The sequence below is a fragment of the Neodiprion fabricii genome, chromosome 5, assembly GCF_021155785.1.
Source record: "Neodiprion fabricii isolate iyNeoFabr1 chromosome 5, iyNeoFabr1.1, whole genome shotgun sequence".
Lineage (NCBI taxonomy): Eukaryota > Metazoa > Arthropoda > Insecta > Hymenoptera > Diprionidae > Neodiprion > Neodiprion fabricii.
Genome location: NC_060243.1, coordinates 31,525,211 through 31,546,332, shown reverse-complemented (window position 1 = coordinate 31,546,332; position 21,122 = coordinate 31,525,211). Strand labels below are relative to the sequence as shown.

General features: G+C 38.5%; 1 protein-coding gene across 1 annotated transcript in view; it reads left to right on the top strand.

Moving 5' to 3' along the window:
• LOC124182618 overlaps window positions 1–21,122 on the top strand; it is a 203,801-nt gene that overhangs the window by 139,801 nt on the left and 42,878 nt on the right. Inside the window, exon 6 of the mRNA XM_046570113.1 lies at window positions 3,718–3,834. Within this exon, the coding sequence (XP_046426069.1) occupies window positions 3,718–3,834 (117 nt within the window). The remainder of the gene's footprint in view (window positions 1–3,717; window positions 3,835–21,122) is intronic.

Here is a 21,122-nt window from a genome sequence, read left to right as displayed (position 1 = left end):
TCTCCAATCCGCGAAGGGTAGCAATTTTTTTTTTCACCTAGTTCTCAAAAATTCATATTCATCGACTTTATTCGCACCCTTTGCAGAAAAAAAAAAAAAAAAAAAAAATGCCGAGCATTCTCTACACGGTATTTTATTCCCTCGAGCCGTTGCAGCGGATACGAGAATTTTTCTTCTCTTTCTCTCTTTCCCCCGAAGTGGGTTGTAGCCTTTTCATCCCCTGTGCAGCATTCCCACGGGTGTGCACGACGTGCACAACCTGAATACGTGTAACCGTTTGAAAAAATTACGAATACCCGAACCAATTGTATCGCAGTAAATGGAAGAAGGAGAGGGAGAGAGGGAGGAGGAGGAGGAGGAGGGGATAAGGAAAAATGCACTCGATTCTCGCAAACTCTGATCTCGCCTCCGGTTTTATTTTAAACCCTTCGAATTTCCCGCATTCCGATATTCAATACACATACCTCGACTCGATCAACCCTCTTCGAAATGCGCCTAGCATGTCTCGAATTTTTATCTTTATTCTCTTCTTTTCACCTTCTCCCTTTCTTCTCTTACGTTTACAAGCGCGAGTTGGGTGACATTTTTTTTTCATTTTTTTTTTCAAACACATTCTTCTCGCTTCGCGAAGCATATTTGTTTCAGTTATTGTATTCGATTCTTTCCTTTCGAAATATTGAATATTTAACGATCGATTAACCGCGACGTTTTTTTTTTTTCTCTGACAGTAATGAATCGTCGATTGAAAAACTTAGCTCTTTTCTTTTCTGAACTGAAAGAGAGACTTCCGATTCGATTCTAATGATCGTTGTACGTTGTACTGGGATTATTATACAGTCTTGATCAGGGAAAACTCTCGAGTGTTCAAACCTTGATTTTCTCTTGGGAATTATCATCGTCAGCTCTGTATATCGGTTGAATATCGAATGATGAGATTCGTTAAGAATCGCGTTCATTTTTATTATCAACGGAAATCCGTGCACCAAGAACATCGCGTTCGATTTATGCTTTTTTAATTCAGATTCGTTTTGTTTTTTCACATTTTTATTGTCAACTTTGTGCAATAAAAATCTCCGTCGTGAGAAATTATGTTCATGTATGGGGAATTCCATGAGAACCCAATCAACGTTTGACCCTCTCCATTTTTGATTTTGTTTAAAATTTGTCGTGCAATTGTCTCAGCTCTGAAACAGTTCCTTCCATTTTTGAGATTTTTTTTATCCAACTTCTCAATTATTTATAAACGTTCAAAGTGATTTCGAAAAGGATGTTTGAAAAGGAAATATTTGAAGTGATTCTGAAAGAAATTCTCAAAAACTGTATTTTCTATTCCAAACATTTCTACCAGTGATGAGCTAATTTTCTTCCATTTCTTTTCAGCATTGTCAAGTTTTTTTTTTTTTTTTGGTCATTGTTTGAACGGTCTGAAAATTCCCGAAAAATTTTCAAAACTTGTATTTCTCACTCGGAACATTTCCAAAGCGGTTCCATTATACAGCGATTTTTGTTTACTTTTTTTTCCACATTCAACGGTTTTTTCTCAACTTCATAATGAAACTAGTCTAGAAATGTTCCAAGTGAAAAATAGAGGGTTTGAGAATATTTCGATCGTTTGAACAACCTTTCAGTTGATCAATAAAATTCAAAATTGTAAAAAGGAAAAAAAGAAATACAAGAAACGAGCTCATCATGCTTCCGGTCTTGAAATTTTTGGACAGAAAATACAGTTTATGAGAATTTTAAATATGGTCTTTTTTAAAATCACTCTCGATATTCGTAAATAAATAACCAGTTGAATAAAAAATCCAAAAAAATTCAGGGTACTGTTTCGGAGTTAAGAGAATTGCAGGAAAATTTTTGAATAAAATCAAATATGGCGAAGGTCAGACGTTGGTTGGTTTCGCATGGAATTCCCCATATCCATGTACAATAAGATTTTCGTCAAATTTTTTTCGGAAATCAAGTTAACGATTTCCTTTAAACATAACTACAAACCTCGAAGAAAATTACACAAATTTTTTTTAAACACGAATTCTAATCTCACCTCTCAATCCCTCTTTTCGTTCGTACATTTGAACATAAATAAATTGAATATTTCGTTCAAAAACATGTCAGATTTACGACTAAAGGTGCGAATACAGTAATTGCTCAGGTATCGCGAGACGAGCTGAGACGGGACGGTAAGAAGATGCTTTCGCGTCTGTACGTGTTCAGGCATTTGGCAAAATGAGAAGTTGAGACGAAATATAAGCAATTGCAGGAGTAAATATCGTTGCTCCCAGGAGCGGAGTAAAGACGTAATCACACCCAACGTGTACCGGCGTTTTCGAGTTTGGGTATACGGTGGAATAACACCGGCGTTATACAGCCATATATCCCATTTTCGTATGGGGTGGGGTTGAAGACAATGAGAAAGAGCGAGAGAGAGAGAGGCGGCGTCCCGGCTGCAGGAACATAATTATTCCACTCCGGGATATTCTCGTATTTTGGAGGGATTCTCCATCAAAGATTCGGGTCGAGTTTAGAGTAATAAAGGGATTCTCCGGCCCTCCTTCCGGCTCGAAACAATTGATATGTTAATTAAAATAATATTCTGCAAAAGCTACGCTGAGAGCAAAAAGCCCCTCCACCCTACCAAAATATTACTATGCCTCCCGGTAAAAGCTCCGCGTTTGTGATCAATCTTCCACCGCGATTTTGAATCAGGAATTTTCACTCGGCGTTACTTGACTTAATTTCTACAATTTTTTTCCGTCGAGTTTATTTGGAGAAAAGAATACAGATACTTTACAGCGACACTGTTTAAGTGAATTCGAAGAAGAAGAAAATTTACTAGAATCCCTGAGAGTAATGGAGTACAACCTTGAAAACAGGCAACACTGTGCTTCGATGTGTATATATATATACATGTATATATAAGATTTAATTATACAAGTTAATTAAACCATGTCTATGACAAAACGAAAATGAATAATACATTTAATGTTACCGCGATACGTAATTTATAAAGTAATATTTATGCGTACGGAGTTGTACGATTTTGCGCTAATTGCAACTGACAGGATTCTTCATTTGGCCGGAAATCATGTGTGGATTGAACTTCCGATCGTGCTGTTTAAGTGACGGCAGTGTGCGTTGCCATTCTTTATCGCGTGGACGTGACTCGGCTTCGAAACTCGAGAGAGGCACGATTGTCTGGTGCGAAAATAATTTTGATTAATCGGCGGGAATTGATTCGTTTCGGTGGTACTTTATCGTTTTCGGAGCAGCTTTCTCAAACGATCACGCGACACGACTATCCCCATTTTGTTCAGCTTCATTTCTCCACCTTATAGCTCCGGAATACATTTATATCAACTTAAAACATCTATTTCTTCAACACGGTCACATTCCTCGTTAAAAAGCGAAGATAAATTGTCAAAGCGGGAAAGTTGTAGCTCCAACGGTTGTTAAACTACGGCGAATTGAAGTTTGGACCAATCAGGCGTGAGGCGGAATGCTGACGCTAGGTGGCGCGTCGAGCACGGCGGTCCGTGATTGGTCGAGCTTCAACTCGCTCTAGTTTAAAAACCGTTGGTCACACGAATTCCGTGCAAAGACGACTTTGCTCTGGTTTTCAACAAGGAATACGATGAACGGGAGAAAAACACGGTTTAGTAAAGAAGATGGCCACTCTTACGGCAACTAGTAGTAAAACCATCTGCTTTCTGATTTCAGGTGTGAGGGTGGCTGGCTGCAGCTGGAATCTGGAGCGAGGGTCTGCGGTCAAAACGAGAGATTCGATCCACCCGTAGTCCTGTTCTCCGATAAGGATTCAACGACCCTCCAAATGCAGTGAGTGCCGGTATAATTAAGCTACTCGATATTTTTCGCCGAGGTTTAAATCGGATGGAAAAACGTTAATGCATTCAAAAAGAAAAAAAAAAAAAAAACGGTTGCCGATGCTACTGAGACACGAGTTTTTGTCGTATTTTCCGTGGGACAATTTCGGGAAAAAAACGGTTCCTCCGACATGGTTAAATGAGCCCGAAATGGAGCGTGTCGGAAGAAAAATCGTGAGTAAAAAAGGAATTAGAATCGTTCCCGCAGTTGTACGCCGAGTCCTTGAACAATCCCGGTTTCATTGTTTACTCGAAAGAGCTCCGTGCTCTTCTGGTACGGAAAAAAAAAGAGACAAAGAGAGAGAGAATGGAACAGGGCTCGATCCGAGGGTCAAGGTCAAGAGGTCGCGGCTCCGAACAGCCGGCGGGGCTTCCTTCGCCAATTTGAATATAACGAAAATTTTTCACGAAAGCAGCAGCAGCGGCGGACCATTTTGCGGTCGAAGAGGAGGCGCTTTTAAGCGCCCGTTTGACACAGAGGCGAGAAAGAGAGCGAGAAATTGGCGAGGTGCGGACGCCAGGACAATCCCCAATTCCCGGACGCGTTCATTATTTGCGCTTCTTAATTGGGTCGCCGAAAGGAACTGCCCTAAATTGCTTCATTAAGGAGTCCCATAAAATATTCATTCCACGACCCTATCCCGACGCTATCTCGGTCCGTCCACCTCTTCCTTTTCCCATTCAAAAACAAAAACGTTTCCAAAAAAAGAAAAAGAAAATTAAGAATAAAGACCGTGTTTCACGCTCCATTCTTCTCAATTCTTCCTTGAAACAATCCGCGAAGAAGCTGAAATAAATGTGTTTTATTTTTTATTCGTTATTTTTTTTTTTTTTTTACATTCTCCAAAATCTTACTTGCTTGGAAAAAAAAAAAAAATTCACGGGGTACGTTATGGAGGCGCTTATCGAACCTGTGACGAAAATTCTGTACTACGGTGAAATTTTTTCTATGATGTAAACTGATGCTTGGACGTTGTTCCGGAAAAAAGATAACCTGAAATAGCCTGACGCGGAACTTTAGATTAAATTTTGATTGAAATATCAGACCATGGATGTCGGAGAAAGGAAGAGGATGAAAAAATAAAACAAAATAATTATCAAAGCGGATATTTTATACGTGCACTACGAAAGGAACATTGAGGCAAAAATTCGCTAGGTTGCAGCGCGGTTCTAAGTAATATTATTTAGAGCTTTGGACGTGAACGACGGGGGCCACTTTTCCAACCTCGTGGTAATCGATTTTCATTTTATACGAAACGTGATTCAGCGCAGGATTGTATAACGTAAAGTATATAGGTTAGAGTATAGGTATACCTACACGTCCCGTGTCTCGCCTGGATCTTACAGCTTCTCGACTTTTGTAAAATTGCCAAGGATCTTATTCCTTATACGGCGTTCGTGTTACGCCTTCTTAACAGTATCCGGTATCCATTCAATATAAGAGATCCAAATTCGGCTTCGAGTTCTAGTCTGGAAAACCGTTCGTTTGTGATAAGTAACAAAAATAATAAAGTTACCAAAAAGTTCTGTTTAAGACTTTCGTCACAGAACGATGTCTGGAATGACGATGAAGAGTTTCACGTATCGTAAAAATTGTACTGGTTTGATTTTTGTAAAGTTTTGAAATGCAATTTTTCAGTCACGGTTAAATATGTTCTTCTACTCAAATCAGTTCAACTAAATTTTTGGTTTTTCGAAACGTCATCACATATTCTGTAATTTCTTTCTATTCCAGACTATTTCCAAAGTATTGTCGTAACTTTTTGTGTCTATCTTCATTTTTTCTTCCCCCCTCTTCTTGTCAAACTTTTTTACCTTGGAACTGTGAGTCAAGGAACCGTGATGTCATTTTTAATCTATAAGTGTTTCTTCGAGTTTGGTTCACCGCGTATACATGTGCGTGTGTGTGTGCGAGTGCGTCTGAAAGTCATGGGGATAGAATTGGAGTGGAATGAAGAAGACGTTGGCTGAGCCATATTTCAACCCACTCTGACACATTTATGTTAGTCGCGATTCACGAACCGCAGCTCTTTCCCCCCATTTTCAGACTTTTATCAATTCTCCTCTCTGGGCTGCGTTACACAGCCACACATGCACCCACATTCGCATACAGAGATTTGTATAATTTATCGAATTCTAAACTATACGGTAAAAAGTTTGGCGAAATTTTCATACCCATTGATATGTTACATCGAATGTGAAATACACTTGCGAATACTTCGCCTTTACCGAGTCGTCGTGTTGAATTCTTGTTGTTGTAAATTATGTACTTGGGAAAGTTGGTAATTTTAAAAATTGCCTTGGGAAATGGTCACCGATTTGTCAATATTCGATCTATTTATATACACGATTTATATTCCGCCGTTATACGCGCGTCAAATTGTGTTACGAATATCGTTTCGAAAAAATTTGTCACATCGAGTGTTTTGTTTTGTTTAGGATTCTGTGAGTCCCAAATCTCGAGGTTAATGAAAAATCATTGATTGTAGGCAATTAACAAATCCTTTAAATTTGACTACCCTGTTACCAGTTTCGTAATTCTGACTTAGCTTTATGGGAAATCGTTCGAGAATGATAAATCTGTGGATCTTTGGAAATCCAGAAGAATCAGAGTTAATTGATCGTCGTTAATTGCCTGACCAAATCGGATTCGAATCTTGAGCCTGGAAACTGCCACCCGCAGATTTATGGATTATCAACGTTTGTCTCTGATCGTCGAATGTCGTTAAGATATATCTCAATTTGCAATCGCGGATAAATTTGCGAATAAGTTTTTTTTAACACGGTGGCAAAAAAGAGAAAGATACTTTGATCAAGAATTTATTCCACACTTTAACAGCTACTGACTCGATTCAAAATATCCGATATGTATGTATATTTCTGTCTGAACGTCGAGACGGTATAATTGAACGATATATTCCACGAACGATCTTCTTCGCGGATTCACGAGCCCCAAATATGGCAGTAAATTTAACGAGGGAAAAAGAGTGGCTGCAAAAAAACAAGGAAAGGACATGGAAAGGCGAGTCGAACGGAAAAACTGGCAAATTTACATCTCGATTGAATTTTTCATCTGATTCTTGATGTTCCTTTTCTATGTTTTATACCAAAGTTCTGTCTCGTGAAACTATAATAACGAAACGAAGGATTCGTCCCAAACGCCAAAAGGAAACTGAAACTTTTCACTTCGCAATCACGAGTTTTACCGCTTCGAAGAAAATTAGAATATTTTTTCTCATTTATTGGATGTCAGTATTTTTTTTTTTTGCTGATTTAATTTAAATAATTACAGCATGAAAACTTGTTGAATATTGCGAATTTGCTTTGACAAAAAAACCAAGAAAGGAAGAAAATCATTGAATAATGATATCCTTCTGTAAAGTTTTTGCGGATTATCGGACCTTTTTTAAATTAGAATTGATGTTTCGTCTTCGAATTTTATCCCTGTGTTCAGGGATTACCGTTTGAATTAAATTTCCCTGGTAAGCGAATTCAGTTCCACGTATTCGGAACTTGTTCCACATATTTTCTGTTTCTTTTTCTTTTTTTTTTCTGTCCCAATGCGAACTCCTTCCTGTCAGCCGATACAAAGGACGGAGCTTTAATCTCCGTTACGGCCGGGTCAAAGAAGAAGGGGAAGATTTACAGAGCCGCGAGAGTTTGGTCGGAAACAGTCGAGTACATGCAGGAAGTTGACCACACGTGTTAAAGTGGAGAGCAGGGAGAGGCTAAGCGGGACGGGTAGAAAAACTGATTTTCGCAGTTCGTAACCCTAAAAGCTTTTACGAGGGTCAAATCTTCGGCGTGTCTCTCCTTTGTCAATTCCCGCCTCGCCGCTTCCCCGTTTTCGCAACTTACTATTTTTCTCCCGCGAAGAGCCGTTTTGGGTAAATTTTGAGCCTCCTTTGCCTCCTTAACAGCAGCAATAAACAAATAATTAAAATTTTGCATAAAATGAGCTCTTAATGATAGGAAATCATTGATTTTGACGGTTCTCAAACGACCTGGCATCACGATTATCATCAATTCATCTAATTTTATTTCTTAACAATTTTGTTCCAAAATACATTTATTTAAACATTATATGAAGATCGTGTAGAACTGGAAGTTGTTACATTAAAACTTTCGAAAAATCTATGTCAGTTTTGTCATCACTTATCCAATATATGTTTCTTCAACACGGTTGCATTCCTTGTGAAAAATCGAAGCTAAGTTCTCAAAGCGGCGATGTCGTAGCTCCAACGGTTTGCTAACTACGGTGATTTGAATTTCGAACCAATCAGGCGCCTATACGAGACGCTGACGGCAGGTGGCGCGTCGACCGCGGCGATCTGTGATTGGTTGAGCTTTAACTCGCTCTAGTTCAAGAATCGTTTATCGCTCGAGTTCCGTGAAAAGACGGTTTTACTTTGGTTTTTATCAAGGAATACGATGAGCGTGAGAAAAGACGGATGACTGAAAAAGATAACCTCTTTCGAGGGGATTCAAAGTAACCATCTTCTTTTTCGGTACAAAATGCATTCTTATGTAAAAGAAAAATGTAAGTCTCCAAGGAAATTAAATTTTAGTCGTTTTTTCAGATCACTGCTTAAAAGCCCCTATCGTTATTGGTTTGAGAAAAACGTTGGAAAGCAAATTTTCCACCAAACGATCATTTGATTCTCTTGAACAATCTTCTTAATTTCGTTTAAAAAAAAAAAAGGGAAAGTGACCCCAACCATTAATCAACCTGAATACAGAACTCGTGATAAAATTGATTGGCTAATTTCGCTTGATTTTGAAAAGTCGTCAGATTTTGAGCAAGATCATTTAAACGGTTATCTCAGAGCTTTTGCGCGTGAAAATAAAAATCCTGCGGTCGAAAATTCAAACCCTTGCAAATAACGGCAAGTTCCGTAACTTTTCTCGCAGACCTCTCGATTTTGCCAGCAGAGTTTTGTTTTTTTCTTTTTTTTTTTTTTGTTTCGTTCGAATGCCGAAACGAAGAGGCAAAGAAACCGAAAATTATTCACAAGGAACAAAAAGGACGATATGGACAGTGGAGAAAAGAAATCCTTGAAGAGACTCGCGCGTCAGGGGTGAGAAAACGGTCTACTGCCGGGTTTAGACGTCGTTGAATTTTGAATGGGCACCCTTGTATGGCGTATTCATGCCGTCCCGCCGCTGTTTCCCGTTTTGTGGCTATTTTTCACCGGCACTTTGTTCCGTCCAGCACGTATAACCTCCGACCTTAACTCCGGCCACTTTTCCAAACTGTCAATATAAAATTGGGGAGGAGGTGCCGACCAGATATCGCTGTGAACTTTTCACCCTTTCTCGGAGTAAAACAATTCACTTTCTCTGCCTCTTCGATTCCTCGGACCGTGCGCAGCGAAGCCAGCTCATATCAAGTTCTGTTTTCCTAGTTTTATCGTTAGTCGAGCTTGATTATGTCGCCGAGCTTACCCCTCGTAAAAGAGCCGTGCCACGTTTTATTCGTCTACTGGCGTCTAGACCCGCAATAATGCGATATACCCGCACCCCTACCGAGGCTTGTAATATTTTTTATACACGATTCGATGGAGTAAAAAAAAAATCGATGTCAAACTGTACAGCAACTTTTGGAAATGCTTATATTTATTTATTTTGCATCCGTGAGTAAAAAGGTGAGTGTTCAAATTGGTTAGGGAACTCTATCAAACGGAATTTCTTTTTCCTGTTTGTATAAAAATAATTTGAAACCACTTGACAGATCGGTTCCAAGGTTTGACGAGTTCACAGCTTGTGGAACATTTGCAGTTCTTTTTTTCACATCAATGTTTTTCGAATAACCCGACAAATTCTGGACCGAGAGAATGGAAAAACTGTTCTGTTTGAAGTTAAGAAAGTCTCCGTAGCTTGAGACGAAAATTCATTGAACTTATCCGGGTCTTATTATCCTGACAAGTTGTCGTTACTGTTATTACGGACATTTGAAAAGCGTGGAGGGTTGTACGATAGAAATCCGTAATCAACCGAATGCACGAGGGTGACTTTAAACCGAAGCTTTACAGCGGTATCTGGTATAATATATATGATGTACCTAAGGGGTATAATGGATATTAGGGAAAATGAAACTTGGAATGAAAATTCATGCCTACAATAAAAGCTCCGCAGCTTTGCGGCGATGAAGTCTATCGAGTTTATTACCGACCTATACAGGCATATACGTATAACACACATATATATATATATACCTATCGAGACTGCGGAGAATCTCCGTAGATTCCTCCACGAATCTCTGAATTATCGTTCATCCCTGATTTCACCACGGGGTGCAACTTCATGATTATAACCATTCACATCCTCCGTAGAAATTTTCGCTCGTTATCATTATTGCTCAAACTGCAGTAATAATATCTAAGTATACCAATCGGGAATGGAAGTTGAAAAAAGCTTAGTTGACGAATTTTTTTTTTCGCACCTTCTCATCCCTTTATGTCACACATTATTGTGCTGAGTTAACTTTTGTAACAGGATAATATCTAGTGATTTTTTTGGTCACTGATTACGAATCCGAAATAGGGGTTTGCAAAAATTCAAGATGGCGGATTCAATATGACGGACGAAAACTTCACATTTGATAGAATCCGATCAATAAACTCTACGAAGGCGTTTTTTGGTTCGCTGATTGGATTTGCCTTCTCAAATTTTCAAAATCTGATTTCAGATTCGCGATCAGCGACCCCAAAAACCCCTGGACAGAGTTTTTTCTTCGGATTCGATTGAATTTCAAAGTTCCGTCCGCCATATTGAATTTTTCGAACCCCTATTTCAAGTTCGTAATCAGCGACTCCGAAAACTTATAATTTACATAAAACATGCATACGCGTGGAGGGGTAATATTCTCGGAAATGAATTGTTCCTTCAATTTTGATGATTTCTTTCAATCAATTTGTTTCTAACAATAAGAATTTAGATTATGTCCCAATAGTTAATTCACTATCAAACAGTTGAATAATCGATTTACTAAGAGAGTACATGTCACACCTACTTGCTTAAAAAATTTTTTGCCAAGTAAAAAAAACTTCTTTTTCTATTATTATACGTAACACGGTTTTTTAATTTCTTTATTTCGTCGTGATTAAAATTTGTTTTTTTTCTCTTGTTTTTTTTTTTTACCGACCTACTTTTATACCGCGCATTTCGTATTCGTTTTTCATCCATGATTATTACAGCCCGGACGGTGAGCTTGACGTGTGTACGAATTTGGAATGCGCATAATACCGTGATAAAGGTGAGAGAGGGCGCGGATGAAGAGACGGTTCAACAGGTTTGTTTAACTATGTTAGATAAACACGCGAAGAATTTTGCTTGAAATTGCTTTCAGTGGAATTGTACCTATACCTGTACACATGTAAATATACACTTATCTAATTGTAAGCATAATTACTGCATATTTATATAGGGCGCACAGTTGCTGCAAAGCATTCCTCGAACATTTCGCCACGAGAGTCTCGCGTATTCTTGGGATTTGTGCGAATATATATATATACATATATATGTATATATATGTATGTATGCCTCGTACGTGTGCCTACAATAATTATAATTTATTTCTCGAGATTATCCCATGAAAACTTGACCTTCTCATTAATTATCTTAACGATCGTATTCCGCTGCATTTGTCTTACTTGATAATTCAATCTATTGAAAATACGCAAACACGAAAGTACTACTTTTCATATATTTTCCTTAGCCGGAAACGATTTTTTTTTTTTTTTATCCTTCACTTCCTACCATTTTTATCATTATTATTTCGTCAGGGGAAAGTTTCCACTAAGATTATAGGAGGAATGTGCTATTTACATTTACGAGTATTCGAATCGACGTAATTTTGATGCGAAAAAGCAGAAACTTGCAAAAGAATGCGACGAAAAAAAAAAACCACATTCATACATCTTCAAATTTATCTTGTAAATTTGACAAAATATAAAAGAAATCACACAACGGACTGCAAAAGCACGAATGATTCTATCGAATTTACAAGATGAATCATGTGATGAATAACATGTTGAATGGTTTCAAAAAATTTGATGATTTATCACGTGAACGTATTCAGTTGAAAGGTTCACTATTTCCGAAGATTATACGTATGTGCAAGAACCGGGAATTTATCGTAAGAGTCGAATATTTACGGTTGAGAAAATATTGATGCAGAGTAGGTAATGTGTGTATAAATAATTATAACTAAGAATAAACAACTGAATAAATAAATGAATGAACAAAATTTGCGGGCGTATGAATTCGCGGTGGGGTTTATTTGCTTGAGGAAAACCACGTTTAAGGTTTGGCAAAATTCATTGTGTACTTTCACCCACACACCTGGGTTGTATATTTTCGGATGCATGAAAGTAGGGAGGGGAAGAAAAGCCCGCGGCGTTGGCTTCTAGGTAAAAGATGGAAGGTTTGAGGTTGTTGTAATTCAATTATTTAGTTAGTCGAAGGTTCGGCTGCCCGGGTTTTAGTTGGGTTAGAGTCTGGAACAGCAATGGCGCGGGGTCAGAGGCGACTCTGGTTCTATCCTCCGCAGGCATCTCCTAACTTCTAATTGTATTTACTCATAATAAATCTTCTTCCTTCCAGTCTTCATCAAACTTGTATTTGATTAGCTTTCCACCCCCCTTAAACCCCCTCGGCCAGGCTCTCCCCATCAATCGTTTCACCCTTTATTTATGCCCTCATTATTCTCACAACAGCCAAATGTTGAAAAGCATAAACGGATCCATTTATACACTCGGGACGTTAACCTGGTCGGCTTTTTGTACGACTCGATGCGATTATGCTCTGAGTAGAAATTTTAAAACTCGTTTCAACACTTTAACTGTAACCTTCAAACCTCTTAATCCTTTATTCATTTGTAGTTCAGATACGCCGGTTAGAATTCACAGATTCTATCTCCCTGATCATCACACCTGAGTTTGACTCGATAGAGCCTCGAAGTTTGAAGAAATTCTGGATCAAAATCCAACCTCGAATCTGCGGAACTAAAGTATAGATATAAATACAATAACGGATTGAGAAATAATGAGAAAATTTCCCATTAGTAAGGGTTCGAGTCCAGGAAGAATATTTTCCGTTCGTAGTCATGAAATATGAAAACGGTCAACAATTGTAACCACAACTAGACATTTTTTTACACTGTAGAAAGCTTGCGACGCTTAGAAGCAGAGCTTTAATTTAGTCTTTTGACTGGATTTTTGAAGATTCCACGTGATGTGTGATCCCTTCCTCGTACATTCGGAAAATGACGTGAGATTGGAAAGCTTCTATGCACGAATATCTACTTGAGAAAAGATTAAATCAAACTTTTCAAGCTGCGGATTGTGTCTCTGAGATTTAAGTAAAAACTTAAAATCACAATAAGAAAACGCAAACTACAATAGCAACCAATTTAGCCATGTAAAAACGGACGAAAAAGAAAATTACTTTTCCTATTGTCTTAGAAAATCAGAAAATTAAACTACTGTTAAAACTATTAAAGAAACAGAAAAAAAAACTAACAGGTAAAACTAAATAATTGACAATGTCCAACCCAATAAAGGTAACACTGTCTGCGATACCTTAGAATTTTTGTAACTTTATCAGATTTTTTCAAGTGGCCCGAATTACCGATACTTGAGCCAATATGCAAACCCTTTTATCAAACACCGTCAGCTTTGGATATTATTAAGTGTCGGTATATGTCGGTAAGGGAATCTGTATCCAACTCTCTTTGTACATCATCTGTTTCCCTGATTTTTTAATTCATCTGTGTGTTTGTGTTAGTTTTCCGACAACCAAAGATCGAGACTACTTTGATTTTTTGTGTGTGCCTTGGTGAAGGTTAGCACTTGAATAATGGTTGTCAGGTTTCTTCAAACGGCCCTAAATATACGAACTTTATAAACGTCTCCTAATTCCGGGACAACGAGTGATAACTTCTAGAATGAAAAAAATTTGAACAGTCACATTTGAGAGCACCTATACTATGAATACATGGATGACAAAAATTTTGTGACCAGAAGGTGAAACCGCACAGAATTTCCCGTGCATTATACGAAAGCGAGAAACGATCTTTAGGATCGCGTCGATATTTCAAATTCACGTGTCGCTTTTCACCCTACACGCCTATATATGTACATATATTTACACACATACACGTATGTACGAACCCATAGCTTTGTATAACATAGCAGCGTCGAATATTCGAGGCACCCCTTTGCGGATAGGCCTATATGGCTTAACGCAGCTCTGCACAGTATCGAGTGTGTATAATACGACCTGCGAGTGACTTTGCATGTCACAGGGATTACAATCGCACACGTGTAGGTTATATGGATGCATTGTGTGCCGACCCTGTCCCCGTCTATACAACGCTAAGGTATTTCTGTACGGGGATTTTACCCGAAGAAAACTGTCCATGAAACCGGACCCGCGTCCATTTTTCAGCCCTTCGATTCATGCGAATTTCTTTCCCTTTTTTATTCTCAAGCGAAATGCTATTGCTTTTTCGTTTTTTTTTTTTTTTTTATTCGTTCATTTTTTGTATACATTTTTTCACAGTCAAAAATACACAGTCAAAAAATTATTTCGAAGCGTTGATCCAACTATAAATACGGACTAGACTTGCAACTTAAAAATTGGTTTTCCGTTCTTTTAACCATCTATTTATTACTCTTCTGTTAATCATTTCGTTTTCCTTTTTTTTATTTCACTATCTTGCTACTTTTCACCACACATTTTATTTTACACGAAGCTGTGTTTCGGGGGAAGATCGTAGATCGTAGATTGGGCCAGGGGACGAATTCAACGCGATATCCTATAAAGCACCATTCCGATAATCCGCTCACGAGATATCCCTGCTCGAGCAGACTTATAGGGTGAAATCTTATCCTTCGGCAAGCCAGCCAACCAGCCATTCAGCTAGCTGGATGGCTAACGTGTGTAGACAAAACAGACGCGAACTGGAGGAAAAAAGCGGAAAAAAACTCGACTATTTGGCGAAACCCTCCAAATTTAAGTGAAAGTGTTTTGCGATCAAATTTATTGCAGGTGATTAATTTTTTTCTCTTTTGGATCTGTTCGTTCGTTTATTCTTTTTTGTCTTAGTTTCGTTATCTCACCACACGTGCGCTCTATTCAACCAAATTCTTGGAAATTATATCTGCAAGTAATTGGAAACATCGTAAGCTGCATGAAAATTTCACTATTTTGAAAATGAGGTCAAATTTACAATATTTTTAGGTTAGGAAATATGTCGGTAATGCACATAGATCGCTAATAATGAGTTTAATTCATAATACTGATCCGAATCATGACAAACACTTATTAAAATTTCCAAAATAAAAAAAGTTGAAATCCGAACTCCTGGCAGTTTTGAGAGATACTGAAAAGTTTACTCGCGCCTAAATCATCCATCGCAAATAGATGAGTGCCTGTTTTTTATACATAATATATATGCATATATAATATATGACACGTGTATTTCATACTGGGATTAAAAAACGGTGACACACCCTGGAAATGTAGGTATATATGAGCCTTCGATTGAAATACGATGTATGTACCTGTATATCCTGCATGTAATCTATATTCCACGAAGGATATTTTATGCGTTAGTAAGAGCCGCGGCGGCTTTTCGGCTCTCTTCGAGGATTTCTCATACTCGCCGAAAACTCGGCACAGCAGACAAAAGCCGTGGGTGTCCTTGCGGAATTTTGATTAGCCGAGTATCAAACGGTGCAGAGAATTTCATCGCAAAATTTTCAGAGGAAAACGCATCCATGAAATTCCAAGTATACAGATCAAATCGTACTCCTACGTATGTTACATATCTATGCCGTGTGGCAATTTTACATTCTTAGAATTTTCCTATTTCCATATTTTTTCGTTATTTACGAATACGTCAAAATGTACGATAGAAGATCAACAGTTGCTAGCATGTTAGAAAAAAAACAGCTTCAATAATTCTGGATAGATATAATGTGACATACGAAGTGGATTGTTGAAAATTTTGTATGGAAACTCATGTAACCGAAATGCAATGTAAACTAATTGTCGAATTGAATTCTAGAAAGAACTGTGAATTTTTCAAAATAAAAATTTTATTTTTTTGACACTGTAATATTATCACAAGAACCGGGAAATTGAAAAAAGGAAAAGTAAACTGCAGCTTTGACTTCGATTACATAACCAAAGTAGGCGTGTATTTTCGCAAGTAATTATCTGGATTTTCAATAGGTATACAAGGGAAGTTCAAGATCCAGATCCCCGTACCGACGTATACCGACACTTGAGCCAAGACACAAACCCTTTTCTCGAATGTCTTCAGCGCAGGAAGTTCTAGAAAAAGGCTGATGGCTTGGCTCAAGTGTCGGGATATGCCCATAACGGAATCTGTATCCAACTCACTTAGGTATACAGGAGCAGTTCTGGATACAGATCCCCATACCGACGTATACCGACGCTTAGCAAAGACACAAACCCTTTTCTCGAATATCTTCAGCTCAAATAGTTCTAGAAAGCGGCTGACGTCTTGGCTTAAGTGTCTGTACATGTCGGTAAGGAAATCTGTATCCGACTCTCTTTGAATACCCACTGTTTTCCCTAATTTTTTCAATGTTTGTGCGTGTGTGCGTGTGCGTTAGTTTTTTGGAAACCAGAGATCGAAACTGCTTTGGTTTGACGTCTGTGCCTTGGCGGTGGTTAGCGATTGAATAATGGTAATGGAAGTGGAATCGTTATTTATCGGTATACCTCGTGTGTCTATACCTATATAGATGGATACGAGAAGAGAAACGAGAAGGGAAAAGTTTTATCCTGGAGATTGCGAAGAGTGGGTGTAGCTATAGGCCATCCACCGGTGTTTTATACATCCCGGTGAAAAGCTTAATTCTCTCCGCGTATATATTTCACCGCTTCGTAATCCTTATACACGAAAGCTTCTCAATTTTCCTCTTCCTCCACCTTTTTCCATCTTTCGCCGGTCGAACCACGCCGGCTCTTCGATCGGTCGCACATATTGGGTTTGTTAATAAACGACAACCAATTAAACCCCGTATAGCCCCGGGCGAATCTCTCTTACCCTCCAAGCCTCCCTATCTCTCGCTCCCCAAAATTACACGCCGAAACGAACCGAAACCCCTAACGACTTCACTAGATCACCGATACATTTTTCCCTACCCATGTTCTCGATCGTGTCTCCGATTTTTTTTTCTTTCAAAAAATACAACGCGTAATATTTTATTCATTTTTTTCCAATTCTAGTTGTATGTCTGATATCAATCATGGCAAGAAAAATATCTAGTTTGTCAACTATTTTAATCAAATCCTTAAATTATTTTGTACATTTTTTTTCCCCCTTTCTTCACCGCGACTGTCAAAATTATACACTCTAGCATCGTCCTGGAAGGTGGAAACAAGTTTTGTAATCGTATATAGCCAGAAATTACTTGTTAGTCGTGCCGAATTTTCTTGCAATTCGAAAAATATTTATTGTACATAGGTATGTTATTTTAACGACACCGATCTTCCTTGTGCAATAGCTACACAACAAGACTTCGATTTTTTGCTGGTAACCCCAGTTTGTTCTTATTTGAGTTTATTCTTATTCCGCAAGAATTCAGCCTGATCTCTTCGAATCGGGTTTAATTGCATGAGATATAATTTCATGCACATGCACGGACGAAGGAATCAAGATCACAGAGAGGTCACATTACGCTGTGTCGGTGGAGAAATCGAGCAATCCAAGGAATCAACGTTTGCCGGAAAGTCGTTGGCTATTGAAGGCTGGCATTGCCTCTCTTTTTTTCTCCCCCTCTCTCTTTCTCTTCTTCGCTTCCATCTTCTGTCCCTCTTTCTCTCTCTCTCTGCGTCGAGTGAATGGAGGAAGGGGTTAGGATTTTTTTTCTCGTATTTTTTTTTTTTTTTATTGTGCTCGAACACAATGGGTCTTGGTCGAAGTCAAAGGTTATAGTCTCGCGTGTTCCTTTTGGGGTAATATTTTCCAAAGCCACAATACTCGCCGCTTCTCGAATTTCTATCGCCTATACTATTGTTAGCGGGGGGGGGGGGGAGTGAGGCTGCAGGTCTAAACTCGCTCTTTCTCTCTCCTTGCTTCTATTCAGGGCAAACCAACATTGTCCGGTTTCGTAAATCGCCCAGATATACTGCCGGGGGAACGATCCTGACTTTTGGAAAACGGTCCACTCCACTTTTTTCTCTTTTTCTTTTCTGATCTGCGATTTTTTTCTTTTCTCTTTCTCTCACACTCTTAATTGCAGCGAATAAGATAAAAGAGATTGCTTTTTTCTCACCGTCTTGCCACGCAAAGCGAAAAACAGATGTGAAAATTTTCGTAAAAGATGTAACGAATATATCTGTAAATATTTTTCCATAGAAATGAAAAAAATTTTCGTACAAGATTCGAAAATTTTATTCGTAATTTTTTTTTTAAATATATTATGACTACGAAGCATAAGGAATTTTCACGCTGCTGAAAATTTACGATGCGTTACTGTAAATAAACATTTATTAATAACCGCTGAAGAAATTGTAGTACTCGAGGATTGCTTCTTTGTTTTACAGAGGATTTACAAAATTCGCGAGCTAATCTTGCATGGAAAGATAACGTATGAAATTGATCCACAAAAGTTTTACTTCGAAATTCTTTGACTCTTCAAGTCCAAAAAGTGAATCTGGAATTCGATGCATAAGCAAACCTTGAGTGGAGTGAAATAAAACAATCGTTGAATCCAAACAAAACTTGATATCCGACAGTTTTTTATTCATCACCCATCAAACGAAAAAACTCGATTTTTGATTTGAATTCAACGATTGATTGATTTCATTTCGTGCTTAAGGTCCACCATATCGGTTCCGTAATTTGGAAAGTCAGTTTTCCAATTTTATATTCAAATTAATGGAATTAAAAAAGCTTTGGGAAATTAAGTTTCGCAGAAACAACTATTGCGAGTTTGTATTAAAAAAAAAAAAAAAAGCGTTTTTAGAGCCGCGCAAATTTTCCCGTCGTAGAAAGCTTGCGGAAATATTGAAATCCGTGTGTGTTTTGCGCATATACAAGGAAAAGACGAAGAAACTGCATCGAGGGAATTTCTGAAGCTCGTGACATATACGGGGGTGGAAATGCTGGTTGGATCCTTGGAGAGAGGTTGTTGGGGAAAAGCTTGTCGAGCTTTCGCCGTTTGGTAGGAAGGGGCGAGTGGCGTGTCGCGAAGTAGCTGCCGGGGATGAAGAAGAAGAAGGAGGAGGAGGAGGAGGAGGAGGAGGAGGAGGAGGAGGAGGTAGATAAGCGAAAAATGCTTGAAAAATTCGCCAGAAGTACATGTTAAGCAAACGTGTCTTCCATCCAGACTGCGGTGAGATCGACCGACGTCGAACCCGCGTCGCAAGCTATCAACCACACGTAAATCTATATTTCGAAAAGCTTCCTCTTGCGTAACGTGAACATTGAAGATGAACAAAAAATTTTAGTGGGAGAAATTTGAAACCGCGAGATGCGCGGAAACGGGAAAAAATCCAATTTTTATACTTTTACTTTGTACCGGCGTTATAACGTATAACGTGAACGAGCCACTTCCGGATACCGCAAATTTCATTTTTACACTTTGGAAATTCGATGCGATATTTAAATATGTTTACTCATTGATTTGGGGTGCAGTTCTCTGTTTCGTTTGAATTATTATTTTTTTGTTCTTGTAGTTATTTTATCACTTTTCATCGTCGATGCTGTGTCGAAGAAAAATCTACACTGGGAAAAAGCAAGCGGTCGAGGCTTTTTGTTAACAATCTTCAAGAACAATTAAATTCCATGTACCTACTCCAGTTTATCTTGTTTCAGATATTTTTATAAAACCTGCATATGCGGATAATTTTCTTTACCGTTATTCTGAATCTAGTTTTCCGGTTCGTATTTTTGCTCGGCTTAGTTTTTTATCTCCTCGGAAAAGCCGAGAGCCATAGCGTAAAAAATGAGGTGAGAAGAAAATTTTCAATTTAAAGACGCGAAGACAAGATTTGTAAGGAACGTCGACAATATTGAACCGTGAATATGATGATCGAGTGTCGAAACGTCGCTCGAACACGAGACGAGATCGAAGGATTGAATAAATTTTTTTGAGGAAAACCGGTGCGATGGGTATGTTTTATTTTTCTTATCGGTTGTGATTAATGAAAAAGCAAGTCAGTACGTCAAATATAAAGAGAAAATTTTCCGCAGATGCATCCGGATTCGCGTCCGTAAATTTTTAATAACGTTAAACAATTTAATTTGTTCGTCACTTTTGAACCATCTCAAAGTAATCACGTTAAACGAGAGCTCGGCTGCATCCCGTCCGTTTTCTTTTACCCGGGTTTACTTTGCCGTGGTAGAAGGAGCACGAAATTATACTCCGAGAAACTGCAACGCCGCCGGTTTGCAATTAAGTTGTTTCGGAGCAAAAAAAAGCTCTCAAAGTCGAGCTTAAGTCGGCGGACCGGTTTAGGGGAGGGAAAATCTTTGTCCGGTTGTTTCTGCGGCTCTTCGCACAACCGACTATACTCGCTTCTATCCCTGCTCAACCCCTGGGACAACCCGACGAAACCCGGAAGTGACGAAGCATTACCCTCGGGCAGTTCCCTCGTCGGCCGCAAAACCGCAACAACCAAGTAATTTCAGCTCCTGTACACCGGCCGTCGGATTTTGGGCGACAAAAAGGGCTGACTTAAGCTCGAATCAGGCATGTATTAGGCGTACAGTCACGGCGAAAATTTTTCAAACATCACCGATAACGATGGGTGACAATAGTTGAAAATAATAATCGAGGCATGGATTGATCGAGTGCAAAAAAATAATCTAACAGCACTCAATCTACTTGGTAAAAATTAATCTATTAATCCATTATTTCGCAATTTTTTTAAACACTGCGTTTGAAACCAAAATTTTGTAAATTTCAGTATGCAGTCCGAACGGCGTAAAAGTTTTTTGATAATTTACAGCTTCGTTGAAAACATTTTTCAATTTCAAGTGAAAATATTCATTCATCTTTCACTTGTGACATCATATGTCAAATGTGTGATGTGAGGTACTTGGTAAATGAGACAAGTTTGAAAAACAATCGGGATTAATCGAGAATCGTTTATTTTTGGTTATTCCTTATCGCCAAGGGTTGAATTTTGATTTGTAAAGTGAAAATGGTGTGTTTGACGAATTCTATTTCGGTACGGGGGTGAAAACTCAAAAGG